Source organism: Xenopus tropicalis, chromosome 3 (genome assembly GCF_000004195.4).
Source record: "Xenopus tropicalis strain Nigerian chromosome 3, UCB_Xtro_10.0, whole genome shotgun sequence".
NCBI classification, from domain to species: Eukaryota; Metazoa; Chordata; class Amphibia; order Anura; family Pipidae; genus Xenopus; species Xenopus tropicalis.
The window spans coordinates 5,510,212-5,524,730 of record NC_030679.2 but is presented as its reverse complement, the minus strand read 5'-3'; the positions used below and the strand labels follow the sequence as shown (position 1 = coordinate 5,524,730).

At 41.1% G+C, this 14,519-nt stretch overlaps 1 protein-coding gene across 4 annotated transcripts in view; it reads left to right on the top strand.

The window, feature by feature from the left end:
- braf (B-Raf proto-oncogene, serine/threonine kinase) overlaps positions 1 to 14,519 on the top strand; it is a 56,123-nt gene that overhangs the window by 33,927 nt on the left and 7,677 nt on the right. For 2 of the 4 annotated variants that reach the window (XM_031898531.1, XM_031898528.1), the window contains 4 exons: positions 8,616 to 8,700; positions 9,700 to 9,888; positions 10,018 to 10,182; positions 10,729 to 10,895. In XM_031898531.1, the coding sequence (XP_031754391.1) occupies positions 8,616 to 8,700; positions 9,700 to 9,888; positions 10,018 to 10,182; positions 10,729 to 10,765 (476 nt within the window). In that variant the 3' untranslated portion in view covers positions 10,766 to 10,895. Of the gene's footprint in view, positions 1 to 8,615; positions 8,701 to 9,699; positions 9,889 to 10,017; positions 10,183 to 10,728; positions 10,896 to 14,519 lie in introns of those variants that run through there. The other 2 variants (XM_031898530.1, XM_031898529.1) reach the window with 2 other exon arrangements.

Here is a 14,519-nt window from a genome sequence, read left to right as displayed (position 1 = left end):
AGTATCACTCATGTATTATAAGGGATAATGTACCCCCTACTGTAAATGATAAGGATATTAGCAGTCACTGAGGGGTTCTGTGCCCCCCATATAAAGGCACAAGGCTGCAGGCTGAGTTATACAGGGAACTCTGAGTATCACTCATGTATTATAAGGGATAATGTACCCCCTACTGTAAATGATAAGGATATTAGCAGTCACTGAGGGGTTCTGTGCCCCCCATATAAAGGCACAAGGCTGCAGGCTGAGTTATACAGGGAACTCTGAGTATCACTCATGTATTATAAGGGATAATGTACCCCCTACTGTAAATGATAAGGATATTAGCAGTCACTGAGGGGTTCTGTGCCCCCCATATAAAGGCACAAGGCTGCAGGCTGAGTTATACAGGGAACTCTGAGTATCACTCATGTATTATAAGGGATACTGTACCCCCTACTGTAAATGATAAGGATATTAGCAGTCACTGAGGGGTTCTGTGCCCATATAAAGGCACAAGGCTGAGTTATACAGGGAACTCTGAGTATCACTCATGTATTATAAGGGATAATGTACCCCCTACTGTAAATGATAAGGATATTAGCAGTCACTGAGGGGTTCTGTGCCCCCCATATAAAGGCACAAGGCTGCAGGCTGAGTTATACAGGGAACTCTGAGTATCACTCATGTATTATAAGGGATAATGTACCCCCTACTGTAAATGATAAGGATATTAGCAGTCACTGAGGGGTTCTGTGCCCAAATAAAGGCACAAGGCTGCAGGCTGAGTTATACAGGGAACTCTGAGTATCACTCATGTATTATAAGGGATAATGTACCCCCTACTGTAAATGATAAGGATATTAGCAGTCACTGAGGGGTTCTGTGCCCCCCATATAAAGGCACAAGGCTGCAGGCTGAGTTATACAGGGAACTCTGAGTATCACTCATGTATTATAAGGGATAATGTACCCCCTACTGTAAATGATAAGGATATTAGCAGTCACTGAGGGGTTCTGTGCCCCCCATATAAAGGCACAAGGCTGCAGGCTGAGTTATACAGGGAACTAATGTATTATAGGTACAGGATTTATTATCTGAAATGTTTGGAACCAGATGAGAGATAAAATAAGAAAATGGCTATAAGGGCAGTGGCACATGGGGAGATTAGTTGCCCCGGGTGACTAATGCCCCCAGCAGGAATATAAATGGCCGGTGGGATGGCATACTGCTGGAAGATTGCTGGGATTGCTGAGAAGGAACCCAACCCATGTGTGGCTCCCGGATACAGTAGGTTACACTCGCCGCTCAATAAGGAAACATTACACAGGTTTAACCTGACACCTCAGAGGGAAAAGGGTGAGATTATAAAATAACGTTACACATTGTATTATACAGGATCATTTCTACTGGGAACAGCACTAGTCAGGCCAAGAAAAGCAAAACTACCCCCCCTACTGTATTTATTCCCCTGACCTCATCTTACCTTACTATACACCTTACCTTACTATACACTGTACCTTACTATACACTGTACCTTACTATACACTGTACCTTACTATACACTGTACCTTACTATACACTTTACCTTACCATACACATTACCTTACCATACACATTACCTTACCATACACTTTACCTTACTATACACTGTACCTTACCATACACATTACCTTACTATACACTTTACCTTACTATACACTGTACCTTACTATACACTTTACCTTACTATACACTTTACCTTACTATACACTGTACCTTACTATACACTGAACCTTACTATACACTGTACCTTACTATACACTGTACCTTACTATACACTTTACCTTACCATACACATTACCTTACCATACACCTTACCTTACTATACACCTTACCTTACTATACACCTTACCTTACTATACACTGTACCTTACTATACACTTTACCTTACCATACACATTACCTTACTATACACTTTACCTTACTATACACTGTACCTTACCATACACATTACCTTACTATACACTGTACCTTACTATACACTTTACCTTACTATACACTGTACCTTACTATACACTGTACCTTACTATACACTGTACCTTACTATACACTGTACCTTACTATACACTTTACCTTACCATACACATTACCTTACTATACACCTTACCATACACCTTACCTTACTATACACCTTACCTTACTATACACTGTACCTTACTATACACTTTACCTTACCATACACATTACCTTACTATACACCTTACCATACACATTACCTTACTATACACCTTACATTACTATACACCTTACCTTACTATACACCTTACCTTACTATACACCTTACCATACACATTACCTTACTATACACCTTACCATACACATTACCTTACTATAAACCTTACTTTACTATACACCTTACCTTACTATACACATTACCTTACTATACACCTTACCTTACTATACACATTACCTTACTATACACCTTACCTTACTATACACATTACCTTACTATAAACATTACCTTACTATACACCTTACCTTACTATACACCTTACCTTACTATAAACATTACCTTACTATACACCTTACCTTACTATACACCTTACCATACACATTACCTTACTATACACCTTACCATACACATTACCTTACTATACACCTTACCATACACATTACCTTACTATACACCTTACCTTAATATACACATTACCTTACTATAAACATTACCTTACTATACACCTTACCTTACTATAAACATTAGCTTACTATACACCTTACCTTACTATACACCTTACCTTACTATAAACATTACCTTACTATACACCTTACCTTACTATACACCTTACCTTACTATACACTTTACCTTACTATACACCTTACCTTACTATAAACATTACCTTACTATAAACATTACCTTACTATACACCTTACCTTACTATACACCTTACCTTACTATACACCTTACCATACACATTACCTTACTATACACCTTACCTTACTATACACCTTACCTTACTATACACCTTACCTTACTATAAACATTACCTTACTATACACCTTACCTTACTATAAACATTACCTTACTATACACCTTACCTTACTATAAACATTACCTTACTATACACCTTACCTTACTATACACCTTACCTTACTATACACCTTACCTTACTATACACCTTACCTTACTATAAACATTACCTTACTATACACCTTACCTTACTATACACTTACCTTACCTTACTATACACCTTACCATACACTTACTTACTACACCTTACCATACACTTACCTTACTATACACTTACCTTAACTATACACCTTACTTACTATACACATTACCTTACTATAAACATTACTTACTATACACCTTACCTTACTATACACCTTACCTTACTATACACATTACCTTACTATACACCTTACCTTACTATACACCTTACCTTACTATACACCTTACCTTACTATAAACATTACCTTACTATACACCTTACCTTACTATACACCTTACCTTACTATACACATTACCTTACTATACACCTTACCTTACTATAAACATTACCTTACTATACACCTTACCTTACTATACACATTACCTTACTATACACCTTACTATACACCTTACCTTACTATACACATTACCTTACTATACACCTTACCTTACTATACACATTACCTTACTATGCACCTTACCTTACTATAAACATTACCTTACCATACACACCATCCAACTGTTTTATAGCCGCTTCCCCACATTTACTGCAGAGCATCTATTGTCCCACTCCCCCATAAAAGCAGTTTAGATTGGTTTGACCAGAAATAGCACCAGTAGAGTTAACGGCTTTGTTACCCTTAGTTTCAGTAGGATGTAGAGCAGTGCTATTCTGAGACAATTTGCAATTGGTCTTCAGTTTTTATTATTTGCATTCTATTTTTAATCATTTCACATTTTGTTCAGCAGCTCCCAAGTTTGGAATTTCAAAGCTATCGAGTCGCTAGGTTCCAAATTACCTTAGCAACCAGGGGGTTGTGTATACAAGTGACTGGAATATGAATAGGGGAGGGGCTGAGTAGAAAGATAAGGAATAAAAAGTAACAATAACAATAAAACTGGAGCCTCACAGAGCAATAGGGTTTGGCTGCCGGGGTCAGTGACCCCCATTTGAAAGCCGGAAAGATCATTTCAGCCAAGTCTCTGCAGAACTTTCCACCGGATCCTCATATAAGTCAGTGGCAGAAAGGACTGGTTTGGAAATACAGTAGTGACACTTTGTGCTCCATCTGAGCCTACTGGACCTTCAGTGCTGTCACCGGATGCAATGACTTCTGTTTCTCCAGCTGATTTGAAGTGAACCAGATCTTTTGTGGTGTCAATGGATGGGGAAGAGACCTCCCCTGTTGTTGTTTGGTCTACTTGATCTTCTGTGGATGGGGTAGAGACTTCTGTTACTCCAGTTGTCTCCTACTCTCTCTTCTAATATCCTTATCATTTACAGTAGGGGGTACATTATCCCTTATAATACATGAGTGATACTCAGAGTTCCCTGTATAACTCAGCCTGCAGCCTTGTGCCTTTATATGGGCACAGAACCCCTCAGTGACTGCTAATATCCTTATCATTTACAGTAGGGGGTACATTATCCCTTATAATACATGAGTGATACTCAGAGTTCCCTGTATAACTCAGCCTGCAGCCTTGTGCCTTTATATGGGCACAGAACCCCTCAGTGACTGCTAATATCCTTATCATTTACAGTAGGGGGTACAGTATCCCTTATAATACATGAGTGATACTCAGAGTTCCCTGTATAACTCAGCCTGCAGCCTTGTGCCTTTATATGGGCACAGAACCCCTCAGTGACTGCTAATATCCTTATCATTTACAGTAGGGGGTACATTATCCCTTATAATACATGAGTGATACTCAGAGTTCCCTGTATAACTCAGCCTGCAGCCTTGTGCCTTTATATGGGGGGCACAGACCCCCTCAGTGACTGCTAATATCCTTATCATTTACAGTAGGGGGTACATTATCCCTTATAATACATGAGTGATACTCAGAGTTCCCTGTATAACTCAGCCTGCAGCCTTGTGCCTTTATATGGGGGGCACAGAACCCCTCAGTGACTGCTAATATCCTTATCATTTACAGTAGGGGGTACATTATCCCTTATAATACATGAGTGATACTCAGAGTTCCCTGTATAACTCAGCCTGCAGCCTTGTGCCTTTATATGGGGGGCACAGAACCCCTCAGTGACTTCTAATATGCAGTGAATGCCCAAATACTGCCATTCCCAGTACCCAGAGGCACAAACAGCCCCCCCAGCCAAATAAATAGTGACTGTCTGTGGCATCTTACAGCCCCCCTGGCATTCCCAGTACCCAGAGGCACAAACAGCCCCCCCAGCCCAATAAATAGTGACTGTCTGTGGCACCTTACAGCCCCCCTGGCATTCCCAGTACCCAGAGGCACAAACAGCCCCCCCCAGCCCAATAAATAGTGACTGTCTGTGGCACCTTACAGCCCCCCTGGCATTCCCAGTACCCAAAGGCACAAACAGCCCCCCCAGCCCAATAAATAGTGACTGTCTGTGGCACCTTACAGCCCCCCTGGCATTCCCAGTACCCAGAGGCACAAACAGCCCCCCCAGCCCAATAAATAGTGACTGTCTGTGGCACCTTACAGCCCCCCTGGCATTCCCAGTACCCAGAGGCCCAAACAGCCCCCCCCAGCCCAATAAATAGTGACTGTCTGTGGCACCTTACAGCCCCCCTGGTATTCCCAGTACCCAGAGGAACAAACAGCCCCCCCAGCCCAATAAATAGTGACTGTCTGTGGCACCTTACAGCCCCCCTGGCATTCCCAGTACCCAGAGGCACAAACAGCCCCCCTGGGGGGGCTGTTTGTGCCTCTGGGTACTGGGAATGCCAGGGGGGGCTGTAAGGTGCCACACACAGTCACTATTTATTGGCCTGGGGGGCACCGTTCATATTTGCAGCCAGTGGGTACAATGTGGGTCCATTCAGTTATTGTCGGATTATTTTATTCTGTGTATTTAATGATTTGTCCTTCTCCGGGGCAGCTGTGTCAATAGCAATCACTCCCTATATATAGCAGTAGGTATATCAGTGTGTAACAAAAATATATGTTTTATTTGTGTAACTCTTATGTAACAGGTAACAGATTACATGGCGCTGGCAGAGTTTATTCCCCTACATCAGTGCTGTCCAACTTCAGTGGTGCCAAGTGACGGAATTTCTCCAGCATACATAGTGGAGGGCCGCTAATGGAAGCCAGTTTTTACCACTCCCCCTTTTTAAACCACACCTACTTCAAACCACACCCATGTTATAACAAGACCATGCCCACGTTAATGGTGGTAGCGCAGCAAAAACCCAGATGCTTGGTCCTCACTGTGTGGATATCCCCTTTCATTCTTATGTGAAAGAATTATATTATGTCATTGTAACCCCACTTAACCCCATGGGTCCCTACGAATTACTGAAAGCCCGTCTCCCATAGACTCCATTTTAATCAAATAATTCTGAATTTTAAAACTGATTTCCTTTTTCTCTGTAGTAATAAAACAGTACCTGTACTTGATCCCAACTAAGATATAATTACCCCTTATTGGGGGCAGAACAGCCCTATTGGGTTTATTTAATGGTTAAATGATTCCCTTTTCTCTGTAATAATAAAACAGTACCTGTACTTGATCCCAACTAAGATATAATTACCCCTTATTGGGGGCAGAACAGCCCTATTGGGTTTATTTAATGGTTAAATGATTCCCTTTTCTCTGTAATAATAAAACAGTATCTGTACTTGATCCCAACTAAGATATAATTACCCCTTATTGGGGCAGAACAGCCCTATTGGGTTTATTTAATGGTTAAATGATTCCCTTTTCTCTGTAATAATAAAACAGTACCTGTACTTGATCCCAACTAAGATATAATTACCCCTTATTGGGGCAGAACAGCCCTATTGGGTTTATTTAATGGTTAAATGATTCCCTTTTCTCTGTAATAATAAAACAGTACCTGTACTTGATCCCAACTAAGATATAATTACCCCTTATTGGGGCAGAACAGCCCTATTGGGTTTAATAAATGTTTTATTGATTTTTTAGTAGACTTAAGATATGGAGATCTAAATTACGGAAAGACCCCTTATCCGGAATACCCTTGCTCCCGAGCATTCTGGATAACAGGTCCAATACTTGTACTAACAAACTCCAAGAACAAACCCCTGCCAGGTTCACCTACAGGCAGCATAGGGCAGGCAGAGTATGGCACACACATATATATGTTTTCATTCAGAACATTGAGAATTTTTATCGGACTTTCCATTCGTTACAAACACAAACAATTCTTTTTTTATTTTCACATGTGAAAAACACAGAATGATTGCAAATGGCCTTGGCTTATTTGTTGGATTTGGGCCAGGCCCAGAACGCCACGTGCTGATTAATATATAAGGGGAGCAGCAAGCACAAAGCTTTATAAATCTCCAGACCCACCGGCCAGGGAACCTGTATCCAGACGTCTCCCAATTGATTGGGTGCGTTACAGTTCAGCAGCCATGAAAGTGATGCTGGTTCTGTTATTTGGGTTGGCCGCAGTTTGGGCAGCGCCTCAAGGTAACTTTCTGTGTATAGAGATAAGTTTGGAGCTGCATAGAACCTCAGTAGACCCCTACATTTTGAATTCACCCGAATATGTACTTTACAAAAATAATGGTTTTGGGGGGGTCAATGTATTTTTTTTGTGTTTTTACCCCACAAAAATGCAGTAAATGTAGCTAAAGAGATCTCCGGGGCAATTTGTATGCACTAACTATTTTGCAGTGTCTAAATGCCAGATACAGTGCTGATCCTATGCACAATGGGCATCAAACAGTTCAGTGGGCCCTTGGCTTTCATATTTAGGATGTTTTTTCTTAGTACCTAATCTTATGTGGGAGATATGATGCTTGAAAGTGGAAGCTTTGAGGCGATTTTTTTTTATCATTTTTAATAGAAACTGCTAAATTCAGGAAAGCATTGCTGTTTGGTACTTAGGAGTTGGAAGACATAGTTACCCAGTTTGGATTCGGCAGAATGTGTACTTTTCAAAAATCTATGGTTTCCTGGGGTTAAACCTAATGTTCCAGGATTTTTGGCTTTGGAATCTAAAGTATGCCGTATTCTGCTGTAATGCTTTGAAAATTTGGTAATTTACTGCTGGGAGTTTTTGATCTATAGAAGTCAGAAATCTCCATAAAACTATACATATCAAGTATTGGCACGTTCGGGAGACATGAGGCTTTCCAAATCAGTTGCATTTTTGTCCATAAAATGTTTCTGGTATAAATCCACTCTAAATCTTTTTCCAGAAGTGGAAATACACAAAAAACAGGCAGATTTGGAAAGCTCAGGTTCTCCTGTAAAATGCAATATATAGTTTGCCTACCTAAGCTAACCCCCCCCCCCAGTAAATGCCCCTAAAATGAGAGAGCACAGAATGTTTACAAAATGTCTGGCACTGAGGGGAACCGAAATGTGATTTTATTATGGTTTATATTTTATATATATATATATATATATATATATAATATTATTATTATTATTTTTGCCATCTATATATTATATGATCCTATTCTGTTCCTGCAGAAATCTCACCAAGATGGGTAAATAACTTTAATGAACCTCTTTTTTATCGGTGTCCAAATCAGCAGAGTATCAAAGAAATCACAAGGTAACGCCAGGGATATAGCGAGTGATCCAATGGCTTTTCCTCTTCTCTCTGCCCCTATATATTAGGTACCTACCTAGTGCTACCAACCCCTATTTCTGTAGGGAAATGAGAGCAGGGCAGGCAGTAACCCTTCCAACACTTTCCCCTGTCTCTGCCCCTATATATTAGGTACCTACCTAGTGCTACCAACCCCTATTTCTGTAGGGAAATGAGAGCAGGGCAGGCAGTAACCCTTCCAACTCTTTCCCCTGTCTCTGCCCCTATATATTAGGTACCTACCTAGTGCTACCAACCCCTATATCTGTGGGGAAATGAGAGCAGGGCAGGCAGTAACCCTTCCAACACTTTCCCCTGTCTCTGCCCCTATATATTAGGTACCTACCTAGTGCTACCAACCCCTATTTCTGTAGGGAAATGAGAGCAGGGCAGGCAGTAACCCTTCCAACTCTTTCCCCTGTCTCTGCCCCTATATATTAGGTACCTACCTAGTGCTACCAACCCCTATTTCTGTAGGGAAATGAGAGCAGGGCAGGCAGTAACCCTTCCAACACTTTCCCCTGTCTCTGCCCCTATATATTAGGTACCTACCTAGTGCTACCAACCCCTATTTCTGTAGGGAAATGAGAGCAGAGCAGGCAGTAACCCTTCCAACACTTTCCCCTGTCTCTGCCCCTATATATTAGGTACCTACCTAGTGCTACCAACCCCTATTTCTGTAGGGAAATGAGAGCGGAGCAGACAGTAACCCTTCCAACACTTTCCCCTGTCTCTGCCCCTATATATTAGGTACCTACCTAGTGCTACCAACCCCTATTTCTGTAGGGAAATGAGAGCAGGGCAGGCAGTAACCCTTCCAACACTTTCCCCTGTCTCTGCCCCTATATATTAGGTACCTACCTAGTGCTACCAACCCCTATTTCTGTAGGGAAATGAGAGCGGAGCAGACAGTACCAGTAATGGGCCACTCACATTAGTGTTTTGTTCCTGTGTAATTAACAGTATGCGTGACAGTCAGAGGTGGGACCGACTATGGGATTTTGTCTGTGAGAGATTATTCAACTCCGTTCCTACTTGTGAATGGAGCAACTACGTCAATAACATTGGCCAAGGATTTACCTTCTATTGCCCAACTGGCCAGGTTCTCAGTGGAATGGGAAATGAACTTGATGCCTGGGAGTCAGACAGGAGGTAAGGGGGATCCACTGATATGACAACTGGAAAAATCCTTTATTAGAGAAAAGTTCATTATAAAGCTCATTTCTACACTGAGTCTCACTAAGAGATACAGGCCTTTCACTAGTAACTATGACTGATTAGATTGTTCCACAGGTGGAAGTTTCTTTGCTGCAAAGGAGAATTCCTACTTAACCGAAACTGTTCATGGAGCGACTATGTTAATGCATTTAATGAAGATCTGAGATGGAAAGCATCAATTAATCATTATTTGGCTGGAGTTTTAAGTATCACTAACAGCCAAACCGAGTAAGTGTCATTAAATAGAAACTTTCATTATTTTCACAATTATTTACCTGATCCAATAGTTACCTGAGCTGTCAGTTCCTCCCATATGTATAAATACAAATATACAGAGAAGGAATGTTCTGGGCACACAATAAGCTGTACCCCCATACTGTACTGTCTAAGGGAAACACTATGGCACCCCCTACCCATATGTATAAATACAAATATACAGAGAAGGAATGTTCTGGGCACACAATAAGCTGTACCCCCATACTGTACTGTCTAAGGGAAACACTATGGCACCCCCTACCCATATGTATAAATACAAATATACAGAGAAGGAATGTTCTGGGCACACAATAAGCTGTACCCCCATACTGTACTGTCTAAGGGAAACACTATGGCACCTCCTACCCATATGTATAAATACAAATATACAGAGAAGGAATGTTCTGGGCACACAATAAGCTGTACCCCCATACTGTACAATATGGAAGCCTGGTTGCACTACTAGATACTCTAGAACTGAGCATTTTTATAACCTTTACTTTTTTCCCTCCCATCCAGGGACAGACGATGGAGGTACTACTCATGTGAGAAATAAATCCCTGCAGACCAGCCATACAGCCATGTACCTCTCTCCCAACCAATGAGTAACACCGTAACATGAGCCTCGGTATCTAACAGTACCCATATACCTATTTGATCTCCCAATAAATCACGCTGTAGCATAACCTTAGTGCTGTTTTATTGCTATGGAAATCAAATCATAATTGGGGGTCAGCCCTGCAGCTGGAAAAGAACATTGGGAGTTGTAGTTTTCTGCTACTGGGATGAAGGTTCGACCACTCCAACTTGCAGCGCAGCAGTAAAGTGTGCCTGAGTCTGAGCTTTCAGAAGGAGCCAGCGCTACACATTAGAACTGCTTTCAGCTAACCTATTGTTTCTCCTACTCCCATGTAACTGGAGGAGTCCCAAGCCGGACTTGGATTTCTTACTATTGAGTGCTATTCTGATACCTACTGGGAGCTGCTATCTTGCTCCCTTCCCATTGTTCTGCTGATCCACTTATTTTCTATAAAGAAATAGGTGGAATCTAAAAATTATCCATAAATGATACTGGCCAAATTATCCCATTGGCATAGAAACACAGGTGTATCATGGATACGGGTACATATAAACTAGTGCTGCCCTTCCCTATACTTCTGCCCCCAATAAGGGGTAATTATATCTTAGTTGGGATCAAGTACAGGTACTGTTTTATTATTACAGAGAAAAGGGAATCATTTAACCATTAAATAAACCCAATAGGGCTGTTCTGCCCCCAATAAGGGGTAATTATATCTTAGTTGGGATCAAGTACAGGTACTGTTTTATTATTACAGAGAAAAGGGAATCATTGAACCATTAAATAAACCCAATAGGGCTGTTCTGCCCCCAATAAGGGGTAATTATATCTTAGTTGGGATCAAGTACAGGTACTGTTTTATTATTACAGAGAAAAGGGAATCATTTAACCATTAAATAAACCCAATAGGGCTGTTCTGCCCCCAATAAGGGGTAATTATATCTTAGTTGGGATCAAGTACAGGTACTGTTTTATTATTACAGAGAAAAGGGAATCATTGAACCATTAAATAAACCCAATAGGGCTGTTCTGCCCCAATAAGGGGTAATTATATCTTAGTTGGGATCAAGTACAGGTACTGTTTTATTATTACAGAGAAAAGGGAATCATTGAACCATTAAATAAACCCAATAGGGCTGTTCTGCCCCCAATAAGGGGTAATTATATCTTAGTTGGGATCAAGTACAGGTACTGTTTTATTATTACAGAGAAAAGGGAATCATTTAACCATGAAATAAACCCAATAGGGCTGTTCTGCCCCCAATAAGGGGTAATTATATCTTAGTTGGGATCAAGTACAGGTACTGTTTTATTATTACAGAGAAAAGGGAATCATTTAACCATGAAATAAACCCAATAGGGCTGTTCTGCCCCAATAAGGGGTAATTATATCTTAGTTGGGATCAAGTACAGGTACTGTTTTATAATTACAGAGAAAAAGGAAATAATTTTTAAAAATTAGAATTATTTGATTATACTGGAATCACTGGGAGATGGCCTTTCTGTAATTCAGAACTTTCTGGATAACGGGTTTCCGGATAAGGGATCCCATACCTATATTTGACAATAGGGGGTACCTCATACACTACATAATCAACAGAATATTCCAGTATCTCGCAGGTAGATTTTATCATAGCAGTGTTGGAGCTAAGAAGGCATTAGGGTATTTACCCTCTGATACTGATTGGTTTAATGCTCTCATTTTACTCCCCTCTAGGACCCCCAGACACCCAAGTCCCAGCTCACTATACTTTCCCATAAGAATCCTCTCTTATTCATGGACCGGATTGAGGGTTATCTATTATGGGCCTGGTGTCGTAGAGATCTTTGGCCATTTTCTCAGTACCTGATCCCATTGTTAAAAGGTGGCCATACACATTAAAGGGAAACTATACCCCCAAACAATGTAGGTCTCTATAAAAATATATTGCATAAACAGCCCCTATGTAAAAACCCCTGCTTTTTCTAAATAAACCATTTTCATATAGTTACATAGTTACATAGGGTTAAAAAAAACACCAGAGTCCATAAAAATATACTTATTTAGTAGTATGTGCCATTGGGTAATATTAAATAGGAAACTGCCATTTTAAGTACTAAGGGCCGCCCCCTGGGATCATAGGAGTCACAGTGCACACAAACAAGCCAAGGCACACATACATGCTAGGCCCCATCAGCCAATGAATGGGCAGATTTCTGCCTTTTGCTCCCACACTACTTCCTGTTACAGTTAGAGCTGCATCACTTCCTGTCAGCTGATCTCTGAGGGCACACACAGCCCATCACAAAATGGCGGCTCAATGGAAAGGATGTAAAAGGGCAATATTTACTGTCTTCCTCTTCTGTCGCTTTCCAGCTTTCAAATGGGGGTCACTGACCCCGGCAGCCAAAACCTATTACTCTGTGAGGCTCCAGTTTTATTGTTATTGTTACTTTTCTATTCTATTCAGCCCCTTCTCCTATTCATATATCTGTCACTCTCTCAAATCACTTCCTGGTTACTAAGGTAAACTGGACTCTAGAAACCAGATTGCTGCTGAAATGCCAAACTGGAGAGCTGCGGAACAAAAAGTAAAATCAATAAAAAAAAACTACCAATAATAAAAAAGGAAGACCAATTGCAAATTGTCTTAGAATAGCAATTGCTACATCATACTAACCTTAACTTAGGGTTTTGAAATCAGTGTGGTATCGGGTCAGAGCTTCTGTATCCTGCCAGATCCAAAAATGGTGGGTTCCCTAGCTTCCAGCCTGCGTAAATAACAAACAGAGGCTCGGCCCCCAGTTCTGTTGTAGGAACCGACCCAATCAGAACTCACCGGTCCATATAATGTAATGCTTTCGCCTTAATCTCATAGGGGGTCATTATATTGTTTTTCTAATGTCGGTCTCATACTTTGCCTTTATCTTTATATCTTTAGCTCTAAATATTACAGAGATAAACACACAGGTAATTAAGATTAGGGATGCACCAAATACACTTTTTTCGGATTCGGCCGAACCCCCAAATCCTTCGTAAAGGATTTGTCTTAATACCGGACAGAATACTAAGCTGAATTAGCTTAGGTTTTGGAAGGGTTAAATTTTCAACTTCTGTCTTTATGTGACAAAAAGTCATGTGATTTTTAGGATTCGGTTCGGCCGGGAGCGCGGATTCGGCCAAATCCGAATCCAGCCGAAAAAGGCCGAATCCCGAACCGAATCCTGGATTTGCCAGTGACTTGTATAAGGAGCCGATGGAAATGAAGTCCTGCAGGGACTTGGCTGAAATGATTAACGAAGCTGAAATAAGGAGAGAGAGGTTCCCGCTAGGAGCCGTGGCCATTACAGAAGACCTCAAATCTGTCTCTGGGGCTAAAAAAAAGCAAAATTGCCCATGAAGTGGCCTATGTGAGCCGGGGGAGGGAACGGGATCAGGGCATGATTGGGAATAAGGAAAAGTCCTGGTGCCTGGGCAGATTTCCTATGTGGTGCCTGAGGTATTGTATTAAAGGGAAACTATACCCCCGAACAATGTAGGTCTCTATAAAAATATATTGCATAAAGCTCATATGTAAAGCCCTGCACATCAGCCAATGAATGGGCAGAGTTCTGCCTTTTGCTTCCACACTACTTCCTGTTACAGTTAGAGCTGCGTCACTTCCTGTCAGCTGATCTCTGAGGGGGCACACAGCCCATCACTAAATGGCGGCTCAAGGGAAAGGATGTAAAAGGGCAATATTTACTGATA